Source organism: Neovison vison, chromosome 9 (assembly GCF_020171115.1).
Source record: "Neovison vison isolate M4711 chromosome 9, ASM_NN_V1, whole genome shotgun sequence".
Taxonomy (NCBI): Eukaryota; Metazoa; Chordata; class Mammalia; order Carnivora; family Mustelidae; genus Neogale; species Neogale vison.
In genome coordinates, this window is record NC_058099.1 from 71,773,072 (window position 1) to 71,791,748 (window position 18,677).

Consider the following 18,677-nt stretch of genomic DNA (forward strand, 5'->3'; position numbering starts at 1 on the left):
TTCATGCTGTTTCTTAAATTCCAAATATGAGTGAAATCATATGATATTTGTCTTTTTCTGACGAACTTATTTCACTTAGCAAAATACACTCTGGTGCCATCCACATCATTGCAGATGGCAAGATTTCTCTTTTTGATGACCGAATAACATTCCACTGTATATATATACCACATCATCTTTATCCATTCATCAGTTCTTTATCCATTTGGGTTCTTTCCATATTTTGGCTATTGTGAACATTGCTGCTATAAACATTGGGGTGCATGTGCCCCCTTCAAATCACTATTTTTGTATCATGATAAACATGATATTATGATAAACACCTAGTAGTGAAATTGCTAGGTGATAGGATAGCTCTATTTTTAACTTTTTGAGGAACCTGCATACTGTTTTCCAGAGTGACTGCACCAGTTTTCATTTCCACCAACAGTGTAAGAGGGCTCCCTTTTCTCTACTTCCTCAAACATCTATTTCCTAAGTTGTTAATTTTAGCCATTCTGACTGGTGTGAGGAAGTATCTCATTGTGGTCTTGATTTGTATTTCCCTGATGCTGAGTGATGGTGAGCATTTTTTCATGTGTCTGTTACCATTTATATGTCTTCTCTAGAGAAATGTCTGTTCATGTCTTCTGCCCATTTCTTGATGGGATATTTTGGGTTTTGGGTGTTGAGTTCGATAAGTTCTTTATAGGTTTTGGATACTAGCCCTTTATCTCACAAGACATTTACATATATCTTCTTCCATTCCATGGGTTGCCTTTCAGTTTTGTCAACTGTTTTCTTTGCTGTGCAGAAGCTTTTTGTCTTGATGAGTTCCCAATAGTTCACTTTTGCTTTTGTTTCCCTTCTTCTTTGGAAATATGTCTTGCAAGCAGTATCTGGGGCTGAGATCAAAGAGGTTGCTGCCTCTAGGATTTTGATGGATTCCTATCTCACATTTAAGTCTTTGATCCATTATGAATTTATTTTTGTGTATGGTTTAAGAAAGTTGTCCAGTTTCATTCAGCATGTTGTTGTCCAGTTTTTCCAACACCATTTGTTGAAGAGACTTTTTTTTCCATTGGATATTCCTTCTTGCTTTGTCAACTTCCATAGAGTTGAGGGTCCATTTCTGGGTTCTCCATTCTGTTCCATTGATCTATATGTCTGTTTTTCTGTAGTACCATGTTGTCTTGATGATTACAGTTTTATAATACAGGTTGAAGTTTGGAATTGTGATGCCTCCTGTTTTGTTCTGCTTTTTCAACATTGTTTGGGCTTTCTAGTATCTTTTTTGGTTCCATATAAATTTCAGAATTGTTTGTTCTAGCTCTATGAAAAATGCTTGTGTTCTTTTGTTAGGGATTGCATTGAATGTGTAGATTGCTTTGGGTAGCATAGACATCTTAACAACATTTGGTCTTCTAATCCATGAGCATGGAATGTTTTTCCATTTGTGCCTTCCTCAATGTCTATCATAAGTGCTCTGTAGTTTTCAGAGTACAGATCTTTTATGTCTTTGGTTAGGTTTATTCCCAGGTATCTTATGGTTTTTGGTGCAATTGTAAGTGGCATCAATTCCTTGATTTCTCTTTCTACTGCTTCATTATTGATGTACAGGAATAACAACAGACTTATGTACATTGATTTTATAGCCTGCAAATTTGTTGAAGTCCTCTATTAGTTCTAGCAACTTTTTAGCGAAGTCTTTTGGCTTTTCTACATAAAGTGTCATGTCATCTGTGAAGGGTGAAAATTTGACTTCTTCTTTGTCTATTTGGATGCCTTTTATTTCTTTTTGTTGTCTGGTTGCTGAGGCTAGGACTTCCAGTATTATGTTGAACAACAGTGGCAAGAGTGGACATCCCTTCCATGTTCCTGACCTTAGGAGAAAAGTTCTTAGTTTTTTCACCATTCTGAATGATGGCCTTTATGATGTTGACATATGTTCCTTCTATCCCTGCTTTGTTGAGAGTTTTTATCAAGAAAGGATGCAGTTTTTTGTCAAATGGCTTTTTCTGCATCTGTTGAGAGGATCATTTGGTTCTTATCCTTTCTTTCATTAATTTGGTGTATCATGTTGATTGATTTGCAGATGTTGAGCCACTCTTATAGCCCAGGAATAAATCCTACTTGGTGCTGGTGAATAATCCTTTTAATATACTGTTAGATCTGATTAGCTAGTATCTTGTGGAGAATTTTTGCATTCACCAGGGATATCAGTCTGTAATTCTTGTTTTTTTGTGGGTCTCTGCCTGGTTTGGGGATCAGTTTAATTAATACTGTCCTCATAAAGGGAATTTGGACCTTTTCCTTCCATTTCTATTTTTTGGAAAAGTTTCAGAAGAATAGGTATTAATTCTTTTTTAAGTGTTTGGTATTCCCTGGGTAGCCGTGTGGCACTGGACACTTGTTTATTGGGAGATTTTTGATTACTACTTCAATTTCCTTGCTGGTTAGGTGTCTGTTTAGGTTTTCTGTTTCTTCCTGTTTCAGTTTTGTTAGTTTATACATTTCTAGGAATGTATCCATTTCTTCCAGGTTACCTAATTTGTTGGCATATTGTTACTCATAATACTCTCTTATAATATTTCTTTGGTGTTTGTTGTGATTTCTCCTCTTTATTTATTTATTTTTTTCTCTCCTCTTTAATTCATGATTTTATCTGTTTGGATCCTCTCTCTTTTCTTTTGGTAAGTCTAGCTAAGAGTTTGTAAATTTTTGTTAATTCTTACAAAGAACCAACTCCTTGTTTCATTGATCTGTTCTACTGTTTTTTTCTTTATTTCTGTATCATTGATTTCTGCTCTAATCTTTATTATTTCCCTTCTTGTGCTGGATTTAAGCTTTATTTCCTCTTATTTTTCCAGCACCTTTGGGTGTAAGGTTAGGTCATGTATTTGAGACTTTTCTTGGTTCTTGATGAAGGCCTGTATTGGTATGTACTTCCCTCTTCGGACTGCCTTTGCTGCATCCCAATGGATTTAGACTGTGTATTTTCATTTTCATTTCCTTTCATGTATTTTTAAAATTCTCCTTTGAAGTGGCGGAGGTGTGGGAGGTTGGGGTACCAGGTGGTGGGTATTATAGAGGGCACGGATTGCATGGAGCACTGGGTGTGGTGAAAGAATAATGAATACTGTTTTTCTGAAAATAAATAAATTGAAAAAAATTTTTTTAAAAATTCTCCTTTAATTTCCTGTTTGCCCCATTCATTCTTTAGTAGAATGTTCTTTAATCTCCATGTATTTATGCCCCTTCCAAGTTTTTTCCTGTGGTTGACCTCAAGTTTCATAGCATTGTGGTCCAAAAATATGCGTGGTATGCTCTCAACCTTTTTGTACTGGTTGAATCCTGATTTGTGACCCAGTATGTGATCTATTTTGGATAATGTTCCATGTATACTGTAAAAGAATGTGTATTCTGTTGCTTTAGGAGGAAATGCTCTGAATATATCTGTTAAGTCCATCTGGTCCAGTGTGTCATTCAGAGTCTTTGTTTCCCTATTGATCTTCTGCTTAGATGATCTGTCCCTGGCTATGAGTGGGGTATTAAGTGTTATTAACTTAACATATTAGTATTCTTGCATTAATATGTTAGTATTATTGCATTATTCTCAATGAGCTTCTTTAAGTTTGTTATTAACTGATTTATATGTTTGACTGCTCCCATGTTGGGGACATAAATATTTATAATTGTTAGATCTTCTTGTTTGATACACCCTTTTATTATGATAGAGCATCCTTCTTCATCCATTATTACAGTCTTTGATTTAAAATTTAGTTTGTCTGATAAAAGGATGGCTACTCTAGCATTGTTTCCATGTCCATTAGCATAATAAATGATTCTCCACCTGCTCACTTTCAATCTGCAGATGTCCTTGCATCCTAAAATGAGTCTCTTATAGACAGTATATTGATGGCTCTTGGATTTTTGGTTTTGGTTTTGTTTTGTTTTGTTTTGTTTTTTTAATCCATTCTGATACCCTTTTTCTTTTGATTAGAGCATTTAGTCCATTTTACATTCAGAGTAATTATTGAAAGATATGAGTATAATGCCATTATATTACCTGTAAAGTCACTTCCTATAGATTATTTCTGTTCCTTTCTAGTATTTTTTACTTTTGATCTCTTTCTGCTCAAAGGGTTCCCTTTAATATTTCTTGCAGGACTGGTTTAGTGTTGATGAACTCCTTTAGTTTTTGTTTGTCCTGGAAACTTTATCTCTCCTTCTATTCTAAATGACAGTCTTACTGGATAAAGTATTCTTGGCTGCATATTGTTCCCATTTAACATGTTGAATACATTATGCCACTACTTTCTGTCCTGCCAGGTCTCTGTGGATTGGTCTGATGCCAGCCTTTGTGTCTGCCCTTGTAGGTTAAGGACCTTTTTTCCTGAGCTTCTTTCAGAATTCTCTCTTTATCCTTGTATTTTGCAAATTTCACTATGTTATGTCATGGTGTTGACCTGTTTTTGTTGATTTGGAGGGGAGTTCCCTGTGCCTCTTGGACTTGAATGCCTCTTTCCTTCCCCAGAGGAAGGAACTTCTCAGCTGTAATTTGTTCAAATAAACCATCCACCCCTTCCTCCCTGCTATTCTTCCTCTGGGACTCCTATGATACAGATACTATTTTGCTTTATGGAGTCCCTGAGTCTTGTCTACATTCATGATCTAGTAGTTTTCTTTCCCTCTTCAGCTTCATTATTTCCATAATTTTATCTTCTTTATCACCTATTTCCTCCTCTGCTACTTCAGTCCTGGTAGTGATTTTATCCAATCTGTTTTGCATCTCAGTTACAGCATTTTTTATTTCTGCTTGGCTAGTTTTTTGGTCTTATCTCTGCAGTAAGGGATTCCTCTGGTGTCCTCTGTGCTTTTTTCAAGTCCAGCTAGTAGTCTTATGACTGTTGATCTAAATACTTGCTCAGATATCTTGCTTATATCTGCTTTGGGCAGGTTCCTTGATGTGATGTCTTCCTGACCTTTCTTTTGGGGAGAATTCCTCCATCTTGTCATTTTGGCTAAGTTTCTATCTTTTGCATGTTATGAAAGCTTATTATGTTTCCTGCACCTCAGAGTAATGCTATATTAGGAAGAGATCATACAGCGTGTAGGGCCTGGCAGCTCAGGAGGTGTGCTGTGTGCACTCTGCTGTTGTGTGTTAGCTGTTCTTTCCCACTGGTCCATCCCCTGCAGAGTTCCTCCTGTTTGTAGTGGGAAGTGTTTGGGCGTTGATCTAGGTGTGTTTTGATTTGTTTGTTGAAAAAAAGTCTGATCCTAAAAAAGAGAAAAGGAAATAGAATAATAACACCAACAAGAAAACCCAGGCAGATAATAAGAAAAACTATAAGCCTGACTGAAAAAGGGAAAGGGAAAAAAAATGAAAGAAAAAAGGAAGCCTGACCCAAAAAATGAAAGAAAAAAGGGAGGGAAGGGAGGGGGAGGGGGAAGGGGGAAGGGGGAAATCTTAGATTAGTAATTTCTTTCTTCTTTCTATTAGGTGCACTTAATGCTATAAACTCTTCTCTGAGTACAGCTTAACTGCATTATACAAATTTATTTTCATTTAAAGATATTTTCAGAATTTCACTTGTGACTTATTTTAGTGCATTATTTAGAAGTATGCTGTTAATGTTAATTTCCAAATATTTAGGAATACTCCTGCTGTCTGACTGTACTTGATTTCCTATCTACTTCTGGTGTAATGGGAGAACATAATGTTTTAACTTGTACACATTTAAATTTGTTAAAATATGGTATGTGACCTAGAATGTGTTCTCTTTTGGTGAATGTTTCATATATACTTCAGGCGAATGTGTATTCTTCTGTTGTTGGAATAGCCTTAATATATGTGAATAGGTCCAAGTTGGTCGCTAGTGATGTTCAAGTCATCTATATCCTTAGGAATCTGGCTTCCTAATCTATCAGTGTTAACAGAGTAGAGCTTAACGCTCCAAATCTAACAGTGAGTTTTGTTTTATTTCTTTTCTGTTTTATCAGTTTTTGCCTCATATATTTTCAAGCTCTGTTTTTAGGTACATAAATACCTAGAACTGTTATGTCTTCTTATAGACATACAACCCCTTATCAACCCCTTATCAGTAGGTAATGCCCTGGTAATATGTGTGATGTTTGGTAATCTTCTATGTTTTGAAGTGTTCTTTCTCTGAAGTTAACACAGTTCAATTTTTTTTCTTTGATAAGTGTTAGCATGATAGATTTTTCTTTATCTTTTACTTTTTAATCTATCTGAGTCTGAAAGAGATGTAAAACTACTTTTAAAATATTAGCAAATGGAATTTAGCAATAAATAAAAAGGATTATGTGACATGACCAAGTAAGGGTTATTCCAAGTTTGCAAGACTGATTCAATGTTCAAAAATCAGTCAGTGTGGTCTACCACATTAGTGGGTAAATAAGAAAAACTGCAGAATTATGGCAGTAGATACAAAAAATATTTTTTGACAAAATTGAACATCCATTCATAAGAAATACTCTCTGAATACTAGAAGTAGAGGAGAGCTTCCTCAAGCTGATGAAAAATGTCTGTAAAAGACCTCCTGCTTAGTAATATCATCTGGTGAAACACTGGATGCTTTCTAAGATTGGAAACAAGGCAAACATGTCTGTTCTCACCACTACCAAGAAAGTTTACCAAGGTCCCAGCATAAAAGAACATATAAAAATATTTTATAAGCCAGCAACTGATAATAAGAAAACAAAGTAAAATACAATGCCATTTACCACCACTCAAAATAATGAAATACTAAAGTATAAATTAAGCAAAACTTGTACAGGGCTTTTATGCTGAAAACTATATAACCCTGATGAAAAAAATCAAAGTTCTAAATCAGTGTATATAGTTTGTTTAGGGATTGCAACATAGTAAAGATATTAACTCTTCAGAATGGGTAACTGATACAGTAAATGTAAATGTTAAGCCAAGCAAGATTTAAAAAAACACAACGGCATTATCCCAAATTTATATGTGAAGCCAAAGTAACCAGAACAGATAATACAATGTTGAACAAAAAATATAATGTGGGAAGCATTACTGTCTTAATTAAAGAACCCAGAAATTGACCCCTGAAAATACAGCTAACTGGTTTTTGGAGAAAGGAAAAGACAGTTCAATGGGAGAAAAATAATGGTACAGAGCAAATGGATATCCACAGGCAAAAATAAAAATATATATATATATCAACTTAGACATAACTATACAGAATTTAACTCAAAATGTACTGTAAATTTAAATGTAAATGTAAAATGACATAATTTTTAAAATTTGGAGAAAATTTTTGGACCAAAAACTTGGTGAAGCAAAACACTGATAAAAATTGAACTTCATCAAAATTAAAAATTTAGACCTTGGAAAAACCTTATACAGAGGATGAGAAGACAAGTCACTGATAAGTGTGAAAATGTGAAAATCATATTTTTGACAAAGAACTCATTATAAACTCACAAAATTCAATAGTAAAAAAAAAAAATTAAAGGAAGGAAGGAGGGGAACACTTCCAAAATCATTTTAAGAGACCAGCATTACTCTAATACCAAAACCAGACAAAAACACCTCAAGAAGGAAAATTAGAGGCCAATATCCTTGATGAAATATATGCAGAGTCCTCAACAAAATGTTAGCAAACTAAATTCATCAATACACTGAAAATCACAGAGCATGATAAAGGGGAATTTATTCCAGAGATGCAAGGATGGGAATGGTTCAATATTTGCAAGTCAATCATTAAGATATATCACATGAACAAAATGAAGGATATAAAAATCATGTAATTATATTAGTATGCAGAAAAAGCATCTGACAAAACTCAACATGCACTTATGATAACAATTCTCAACAAAATGGGTACAGAGGGAATGTATCTAAACATAATGAAGGCCGCATATAACAAGTCCACAGTTAACATCATAGTGAATGGTAAAAAGCTGAAAGTTTTTCCTCTAAGATTAGGAACAAGGATGCCTACTCTCACCATTTTTATTTAACATCCTCTTGTAGCCCCTAGCCACAGCAGTTTGGCTAGAAGAAGAAATAAAAGGCATCCAAATTGGTTAGGAAGAAGTAAAACTGTCACTATTTGCAGATGACATGAAACTATACATAAAAAAGACTAAAGACTCGGGAAAAACTGCAGAATATAAAAAATCACTATGTAGAAATCTGTTGTGTTTCTGTACACAAATCTATTAGAAGGGGGGAAAATCACAGTTACAATAAAATTTTTAAAAAAGAATCAAATACCTAGGAATAAATTTAACCAAGGAGGTGAAAGACACACCATACACGGACAACAAAAAGACATTGTACACTGACAACAATAAGACATTGATGCAAAAATGAAAGAGAAATAAATGGAAAGATATTCTGTGCTTATGGAATGGAAGAATCGATATTGTTAAATAGTCCACACTACCCAAAGTAGTCTGCAGATTCAGTGCACTCACTATCAAAATTCCAATGACCTTTTTCACAGAACTAGAAGAAACAATTCTAAAATTTGTATGGAACCACAAAAGACCCCAAATCGCCAAAGCAGTCTTGAGAAAGAACAAAGCTAGAGGCATCAGGTAACATTTGACTTTGAAAATCAAAGAGGCCAGATTTCCTGAGTTCTTACAATCAATGGAACGTAACATCTGAAACATTAAAAATCAGTGGCCTAACATCTGGGAGAACAGGGGGATGAGAGGAAACTGAGTCCCCACCCAAATAGCCCTGCAGTGATATAGCGTAGGAGTAGTGGTTTGAAAATAGCGTGGGGTATATCAGATGGAAGATTTATTTACTAATCTCAGAGCCTGTGCTGGTGGGACAGGAATCATTCAGTGACTTCTCCAGGAATAAAGGAGTTGGCAGGCACCATTTCCCTCCCCCATCCCACCCCCAGCATAGCAACCTGTGGGAACCAGCACAGTGCCAATACTCACTACCTAACTTGCTAACAGTGCCCAGTTCACTCCCATTCCCCTATGGACATGTGACTTCCAGCAAGGCCTCAGCACCAGCTCTTTTCACACAGAGGACCCTCCCAAATCTTTTGTTAACATTGTGCATCCTGCCTTCAAACTCTACAGTCTGTGCTTCTGCAGATCCACCCCCCTCCAATACACTCCTGGCCAGAGCCCATCCAAAGTACTGTGACAGTGCTGGCAGAATGTAAGCAACCACAGCAACAGGGAGAAAGACAACCACATACTGGGGGAAGATACCTGGTCTACTACAGGTCCCACCTACCAAGGAAAACTTCTCAGGGGACAAAACAGGGAAAGTGTCCTGCACTTCAATACTATTGCATCTCTGGCAAATAACTGGTCTGACTCTTATCAAGCCTAAGGCAGCCCCAAAGTGATCACTATCACCACAGCAACTAAACCCTGCCTACAACAAGTAGAGAGACGTTGAAGACAACTGTCCAAGGAAAAAGTGCCTCAGCCACAAAAGAAAACACAAGCAACACACATAGGAGACACCTCTGGAGTACTAGGCTCTCGTGACCAAGGGACACTCCACTGCAGGGCACTACAGAATCCCTTTTTCATAAGGCAACTACTTTTAAGGGCAGGAAATGCAGCTAACTTTCCTAACACATAGAAACTACACAGAAAGTTAGTCAAAATGAGGACACAGAAGCATAGGTCTTAAATGAGAAGACAGGACAAAATCGCAGCAAGAGACATAAACAAAATGAAGATAATTAATATGCCTGAGAGAGAAATTAAAATAATGGTCATAAAATTACTTAAAGGATTTGATAAAAGAGTGGAGGACCTAAGAGCTACCTTAACAAACAGGTAGAAAACATACAAAAGAACCAATCAAAGAAGAACTCAATAAATGAAATTAAAAATCACTAGAAGGAATGAAGTAGATTAAAGGAGGCAGAACAATGGATGAGCGACCTGGAGGAAAGCAATCAAGCTGAACAGGTGAGAGAGAAAAAACTAATATAAAATGAAAATAGATTTAGAGAACTTGGCAACACCTTGAAGCATATTAACACTCCTGTTACATGGATACTCTATACCTCTATAAAGTATATATACTCTATAAGAGTATACTCCTATAAGAGACTGATTTCAGAACTAAAGACACGGGCACCTGGGTAACTCAGGCTTCTAACTTCAGCTCAGGTCACGATCCCAGAGTCCTGGAATTCACCCTTGCATCAGACTCTGAGCCCACTTCTCCATCTCCCTCTGCCTGCCAGTCCCCCTGCTTGTGCACTTATGCTCCCTCACATGTGGTCTCTCTCCCTGTCTGTCAAATAAGTGAATAAAATCTTTAAGAAAAAAAGAACTAAAGAAAGTGAAGGGATAGAGAAGTATTTATCACACAAATGGATATGAAAAGAAAGCTGAGGTAGAAATACTTATTTGGACAAAATAGACTATTTACTTAATACATGGATAGTCAGTATATATTATTGTATTTGTCTTTTTAGCTTATATTTAAATTATAGTTAGTTAATATACAGAATATTAGTTTCATGTGTATGATATAGTGATTTACCATTTCCATACAACACCTGATACTCATCACAACAAATGCACTTCCTAGGCTCCATCACCTATTTAACCGATCTCTCCACCCACATCCATTCTGGTAACCAGTAAGAAAAGAGATTGTTCTTTTTTTTGAAAAGAGTTTTTTTTTAAGATTTTATTTATGTGTCAGAGAGAGAAAGAGAACAAGCAGGGGGAACAAGCAGGGGGGAAGTAGGCTTCCCACCAAGCAAGGAACCCAGTGTGGTACTCATTCCCAGGACTGTGGGACCATGACCTGAGCCAAAGGCAGATGCTTAACTGACTGAGCCACCTAGAAAGAAAGAAAAAAGATTTTAAAACAAAAAACTGTTTTTTGTAAGAACGTAATATAATTTAAAAGGGAACAACCCAATAAGAATTTATAACAATATGCACCAACACAGAAGCACCCAAATACATAAAGCTCATAATAATAAACATAAAGTAATTGGTGTAGTAATACAATAATATTAGGGGACTTTAATACTCCAGTTACATCAATGAATAGATCAAACAGAAGATCAACAAGTGGCTTTAAATGACACATCAGCCAGATGGATCTGATATATAGTCAGAACATTCCACCCTAAAACAGCAGAATACACATTCTTTTCAAGTGCACATGAAACATTCTCCCAGAATAGATCACATATTAGGACATAAAACAAACCTCAACAAATTAAAAAAGTCTAAAGTAATACCATGTCTTTTCTGATCACGGTACTTTGAAAATCAAACAGAAGAAAGAGTCTGGAAAGAGCAAAACTACATGGAAGTTAAGTGACATGCTACTAAACGATGAGTATGTCAACCAAGAAATCAAGGAAGACAACAAACAATACATGGAGACAAACGAAAATATATGCCATGAAAATGAAATCTTGCCATTTGCAACACACAGATGGAACTAGAGCATAATGCTAATAAGTGAAATAAGTCAGAAAAGGACAAATACAGATATCACTACTATGTGGAATTGAAGAAAAAAATAAATGAACAACAAAATAAAGAGAAACCAAAAAACATACTCTCAACTGATGGTTAAGAGAGGGGTGGTGGGTGAGGCCATGGGTGAAATAGGTGAAGGGGATTAAGAGTACACTTCTCTTGATGAGCATTGAGCAGTGGACAGATTGGTGAAGCATTTTGTGCTCCTGAGACTAATATAACATTGTATATTTACTATACAGGAATTAAAAGTTTAAAAACTTTTTCATTAGTATAGTATTTGCTAAAGGCAAACTGTTATCTGTGATTACAATTTCCTGAAAGCTCAGATGATGGTTAGAATATTCTAGCTGTGAAGTTCTTTTATAAGTATATGTTTCTTCAGCATAATGCTATTACACACTTAATAGACTACAGTATAGTGTAAGCATACATGCATTGTGTAACCAAAAAATTCATGTAATTTGCTGTAACGCAGTATTCATTTTATTGTGATGGCCTGGAGCTGTACTTGAAATATCTCTGAGTTATACATAAATAGGCCTAAACAGAGAAGCTAACAGCAATAAAAAGTAGGTGATTTCAATATTCCACTTACAATGATGGAAAGAAAGTCTAGACATAAAAATTAATAAAGAAACAGCTGATTTGAACCTGATAGACCAATTGGATGTAACAGACAAATATAGAACCTTCCATCCATTAGAAGCAAACATAATTTTCTCAAGTACATACATTATTCTCCAGGAGAAAACATGTTAGGTTTAAAAAAAAAAAAAGCAAATCTTAACAAATTTTAAGAAGATTGAAATCATTCTGAACTATAAACCAACAACAACAAGAAAATAGGAAAATTCAAAAAATGTGGAAACTAAACAACACAGCTAAATATTGGGTCAGAAAAAAAATGGAAAAATAATGTAAAAACTATCTTGAATCCAGCAAAAGCAAATACAACTTGCTAAAAGGTATAAGATGCAGCAAAAGCTGTAGTAAGAGGGAAGTTTGTAGCAATAATGCCTATATTAGGAAATAGAAAAACATCAAATAAACACCTTTAAGTCTCAGGGAACTAGAAAAACAAGACCTGAGGCCAAAAGACAGGAAATAATAAAGTTTAGAGCAGATAAATGGGGAAAATAGGCAGCCAAATATACTTTATCCATTAGGGCTGTCATTCAGAATAGAAGGAAAGATAAAGAGTTTCCAAGACAATCAGCACATACTGGGTCACAAATCAGGATTCAACCAGTACAAAAAGATTGAGAGCATACCATGCATATTTTTGGGCCACAATGCTATGAAACTTGAGGTCAACCACAAGAAAAAACTTGGAAGGAACACAAATACGTGGAGATTAAAGAACATTCTACTAAAGAATGAATGGGTCAACCAGGAAATTAAAGGAGAATTTTATAAAAATACATGGAAGGAAATGAAAATGAAAATACACATTCTAAACCCACTGGGATGCAGCAAAGGCATTTCATAGAGGGAAGTATATACCAATATAGGCCTTCCTCAAGATACCAGAAAAGTCTCAAACACAAGACCTAACCTTACACCCAAAGGTGCTGGAAAAATAAGAGGAAATAAAGCCTAAATCCAGCAGGAGAAGGGAAATAATAAAGATTAGAGCAGAAATCAATGATACAGAAATTTAAAAAAAAACCTGTAGAACAGATCAATGAAACAGCTGTTTCTTTGAAAGAATTAACAAAAATCGATAAACCCTTAGCCAGATTTATCAAAATGAGAGACCCAAATAGATGAAATCATGAATGAAAGAGGAGAGATCACAACAAACACCAAAGAAAAATGCTTATAAGAGAATATTATGAGCAATTATATGCCAACAAATTAGGCAATCTGGAAGAAACTAATGCATTACTAAAAACATATAAAATACCAAAACTGAAACAGGAAGAAATAGAAAACCTGAACAGACACATAACTGGCAATGAAATTAAAGCAGTAATCAAAAGACTCCCAACAAACAATGTCCAGGGCTGGACAGCTACCTGGGGAATTCTATCAAACATTTAAAGAAAAATTAATACCCATTCTTTTGAAACTTTAACAAAAAAATAGAAGTGAAAGGAAAACTTCCAAACTCATTCTATGAGGCCAAATCCCCAAAACAAATACCTCACTAAAAAAGAGAATTATAGACCAATATTATCCCTGATGATCGTAGATGCCAAAATTCTCCAAAAGATACCAGCCAATAGGATCCAACTGTATATTAATAGGAGTATTCACCAAGATCAAGTGGGATTTATTCCTGGGCTACAAGGGTGGTTCAACAGCCACAAGTCGATTAATATGATACAATACATTAACAAAACAAAGGATCCTCTCAGTGCAGAAAGGCATTTGACAAAATACCGCATCCTTTTTGATTTAAAAAAAAAAAAAAACTCAGAAAAGTGGGGAAAGAAGGAACATACCTCAGCATCATAAAGGCCTTATACAAAAGACTTAAAACTAATATCATCCTCAGAGGGGAAAAACAGAGCTTTTACCCTAAGGTTAGGAACATGACTGGGATGTCCACTTTCGCTACTGTTGTTCAACATATTACTAGAAGTCCTAGCTTCAGCAATCAGAAAACAAAAAGAAATAAGAGGCATTCAGATGAGCGCAGAAGTCAAACTTTCACTCTTTGCAGACATTGTGATTCTCTATGTAAAAATCCCAAAGGACTCCACCAAAAAATTGCTAAAACGTACACAGGAATTCAGCAAGGTCACAGTCTATAAAGTCAACACACAGAAGTCTGTTGCATTTCTATACATCAACAATGAAGCAGCAGAAAGGAGTCAATTCCATTTATAGTGGTACCAAAAACTCAAAGGTACCTATCTAACCAAAGTGGTAAAAGAATTGTGCTATGAGCCTCGCCGCCGCTGGTCGCTCGCGGGCCGGCGGCCTCGCGCCGCCCTCAGCTCCGTGGCAGCGGCGGCGGCGGTGGCGGAAGGCGGCCCGGGCCCTCGCAGGCCCATGGCGGCGGCCGCGGCGCTCCCGGGCGCGGGCGGGCCTCCTGCGGGCGGCTGGGCCATGGCGCGCCTCGAGGGCCGCGAGTTCGAGTACCTGATGAAGAAGCGCTCGGTGACCATCGGGCGCAACTCGTCACAGGGCTCGGTGGACGTGAGCATGGGCCACTCCAGCTTCATCTCGCGGCGCCACCTCGAGATCTTCACGCCCCCGGGTGGCGGCGGCCATGGCGGGGCGGCCCCGGAGCCGTCCGCGCAGCCCGCCCGACGCGGGCGGCGACTTCTACCTGCGCTGCCTCGGCAAGAACGGCATGTTCGTGGACGGCGTGTTCCAGAGGCGCGGGGCGCCGCCGCTGCAGCTGCCGCGCGTGTGCACGCTTTGGTTCCCGAGCACGAACATCAAGATCACGTTCACTGCCCTGTCCAGTGAGAAGAGGGAGAAGCAGGAGGCTCCTGAGTCCCCGGTGAAGCCTGTGCAGGCCCACATCTCGCCCCTGACCATCAACATTCCAGACACCATGGCCCACCTCATCAGTCCCCTTCCCTCCCCAACGGGATCCATCAGTGCTGCAAACTCCTGCCCATCGAGCCCCCGGGGAGCAGGGTCTTCTGGGTACAAAATGGGCCGTGTGATACCAGCTGACCTCAATTTAATGGCCGACAACTCGCAGCCAGAAAATGAAAAAGAAGCTTCTGGTGGAGACAGCCCAAAGGATGATTCAAAGCCACCTTATTCCTATGCACAATTGACCGTACAAGCAATTACAATGGCTCCTGATAAGCAACTTACTCTAAATGGAATTTATACTTACATCACTAAAAATTATCCATACTACAGGACAGCGGACAAGGGCTGGCAGAATTCAATTCGCCACAATCTCTCTCTGAATCGTTATTTCATCAAAGTACCACGTTCCCAGGAAGAACCAGGCAAAGGCTCATTCTGGAGGATAGATCCTGCTTCTGAAAGCAAATTAATAGAGCAGGCTTTTAGGAAAAAATGGCCTAGGGGTGTGCCTTGCTTTAGAACCCCTCTGGGACCAGCCTCTCCCAATCACGCTGGAGTGCTGTCTGCCCACTCCAGTGGTGCCCAGACCCCCGAGAGCCTCGAGGGAAGGTTCACCGGCCCCCCTGGAGCCTGAGCCCAGCGCCTCACAGCCCAAACTAGCCGTCATCCAGGAGGCACGGTTTGCCCAGAGTGTACCAGGCTCACCTCTGTCTAGTCAGCCTGTTCTGATCGCCGTGCAGCGGCCGCTGCCACCGCCGATCAAGCCCGTCGCCTACACGGTCGCCGCCCCCGTGACCGCCTCGGCCGCCCAGCAGCCCATCGTGCAGACCGTGCGCGTTGTCCACCAGATCCCTGCGGCGTCCGTCACTGGCGTGGCCGGCCTGGCCCCGGCGAGCACGTACATGGTCGCTGGCCAGGCCGTGGTCGCTCAGGCAGCCGTGCTGGCCCCTGCTAAAGCAGAGCCACAAGAGAACGGCGATCACAAGGAGGTCAGAGTGAAAGTGGAACCTATTCCTGCGATTAGCCACGCCACGCTGGGTGCTGCCGGCCGGATCATTCAGACGCCACAGATCACGCCTGTCCAGACGGTCACCATAGTGCAGCAGGCGTCTCTGGGGCAGCACCAGCTGCCAATAAAAACTGTAACACAAAATGGGACTCACGTGGTGCCAGTCCCTGCCGCCCGCCGTTCACGGCCAGGTGAACAATGCGGTGGCAAGTCCCCTGCACATGCTGGCCACGCATGCGTCGGCGTCGGCGTCCCTGCCCACCAAGCGCCAGAATGGCGACCAGCGGGAGCAGCCGGAGCTGAAGCGGGTCAAGACAGAAGACGGCGAGAGCATCGTCCTCACCCTGAGCGTGGACGCGCCGCCGGCCGCCGGCAGGGAGAAAAGTGTCCAAAACTAGCGGCTGGGACAGTTTTTCTTACTTTAATATCAACTCTGTGGTGCCAAAAGGAGACACTGCCTCTCACCGACACTTGGAGCGCGCCGTCTCCGTGGGTAGAGGGCCCTGCGGTTGGACTTCACCTCAGCATTGAAAACACGAAACCCAGGTGGCCTTAAAACTCCTAGAAGACAGAAGTCACACCTGAACAAAACCACATGCAACAAAACCTGCTTCCGGCGGCGTCTCCCCACCCCAAGCTCAGCTTGTCCCTCCACAGCGGAGCTGCCGGCACAGGGCGGAGACCGTCCCTACCACCCTCCCAGGACCCTTGGGGCCGGCACTGGTAGATGAGACAGTATTTTGTTGTTCACATGTGGAATTAGAATATTTTGAGGTGTCCTTTCTTTACAAAATAACGGGGTCTTTGACATTTCCCATCGCTCCATTTCTACTCCGGAAACTTTGGAATCACACAGGACCTTCCGTGTCGATTTCTTTGGGGAAAAGAAACATGTAGTTTTGTTTTTGTTGTTTGTTTTCAGCCTATGGAATGATTTCCTTTTTTCTGTCCTGTTACAGTTCAGCCGGAGCCGCAGGATGACGTCTGCGGGTTTTTCCGTGGTAGAGCAAGTGCCGGCTGCATCTAGGAAGGATGGACAGACAGGCTAGACAGACGGACGCCCCCGCTGGGCCGCATGTTAACCATGACTGAAAGAACTGGTGGACTCACAGAGCTGCACTTAACTGGGTCTCTTTCCTGCTACTTTCTGTTGTTTGTTCCTTTGTGTTGACTTTATCCCTGGCATAATTTTTCCACTCTAAGTAAAAAAACCTCCTAAAAAAAAAAAAAAAGAATTGTGCTGTGAAAACTACAGAATATTTATGAAAAAAATTGAGGAATACACAAAGAAATGGAAAAACATTCCATGCTAATGGATTGGAAGACCTAATATTTTTAAAATGTCTATACTACCTAAAGCAGTATACACATTCATTGCAATCCCTACCAAAATAACACCAGTATTTTTCACAGATCCAGAAGAAACAATTCTGAAATTTATATGGAACCACAAAAACCACCAGATAGCCAACACAGTGTTGAAAAAGCAGAACAAAACTGGAGGTATCACAATTCCAGATTTCATGTTATACTACACAAAACTATAGTAATCAAAATAGTATGGTACAGGCAGGAAAAAAAAAAAATAGACACATGGATCAGTAGAACAGACAGCAAACCCAGAAATGAGTCTGCAACTACATGGCCAAACAATGTTAATGTTCAACAAAGGGGGAAAAGTCTTGTCAACAAATGGTATTGGGAAAATAGATGCAGAAGAATGAAACTGGACCACTTTCTTACACCATACACAAAAATAAATTCAAAGTGGACAAAAGACCTAAATGTGAAACAGGAATCCATCAAAATCCTAGAAAAGAATACAGGTATCAAGGTCTTTGACCTCCGCCACAGCAAGTTCTTGCTAGACATGTCTCCAGAGGCAAGGAAAACAAAAGCAAAAATGAACTATTGGGAGTTCATCAAGACAAAAATCTTCTGCACAACAAAGCAAAGAAACTAAAAGGCATCCTATGGAATGGAAGAAGGTGTTTGCAAATGACATATCAGATAAAGGGCTAGTATCCAAAATCTAAAAAGAACTTACCAAACTCAACACCCAAAAAAGAATACATGAAAAGACATTCTCCAAGAATACATACAAATGGCTAAAAGACACATGAAAAAGATGTTCAAATACAAATCAAAACCACAATGGGATAGCATCTCACCAGTCAGAATGGATAAAATTAATAACTCAGGAAAGAATGGATGCTGGCAAGGATATGGAGAAAGGGAAACCCTCTTGCACTGTTGATGGGAATACAAACTGGTCCAGCCAATCTGGAAAACAGTATGGAGGGTCCTCAGAAAGTTAAAAATAGAACTACACTGACTCAGCAATTGCGGTACTATGTATGCTTTGATAATTTTTTCAGCCTATTCTTTTTCACTGGTCTTTCCCCATCCTTGAGTATCAAATAAAACTCTTCCTTTCTCTTTAAAATTTTTTTTAATTTTTTTTAAGATTTTATTTATTTATTTGACAGAGAGAGATCACAAGTAGGCAAAGAGGCAGGCAGAGAGAGAGAGAGGGAAGTAGGCTCCCTGATAAACAGAGAGCCCAATGCAGGACTCGATCTCAGGACCCTGAGATCATGACCTGAGCCGAAGACAGAGGCTTAACCCACTGAGCCACCCAGGCACCGCTCTTTAAAATTTTTTAAGGTTTATGTTCGTTTTGTGTCAACAC

The 18,677-nt window shown here is 39.1% G+C and overlaps 2 protein-coding genes across 2 annotated transcripts in view; both read left to right on the forward strand.

Moving 5' to 3' along the window:
• ZNF782 (zinc finger protein 782) overlaps positions 1-18,677 on the forward strand; it is a 39,270-nt gene that overhangs the window by 11,142 nt on the left and 9,451 nt on the right. The window lies entirely within an intron of this gene.
• LOC122917622 (forkhead box protein K2-like) lies at positions 14,755-16,383 on the forward strand. The gene is given in 3 exon segments (XM_044265726.1): positions 14,755-15,573; positions 15,575-16,157; positions 16,159-16,383. Coding segments are annotated over 3 exon segments (1,602 nt in total). The 5' UTR covers positions 14,755-14,779.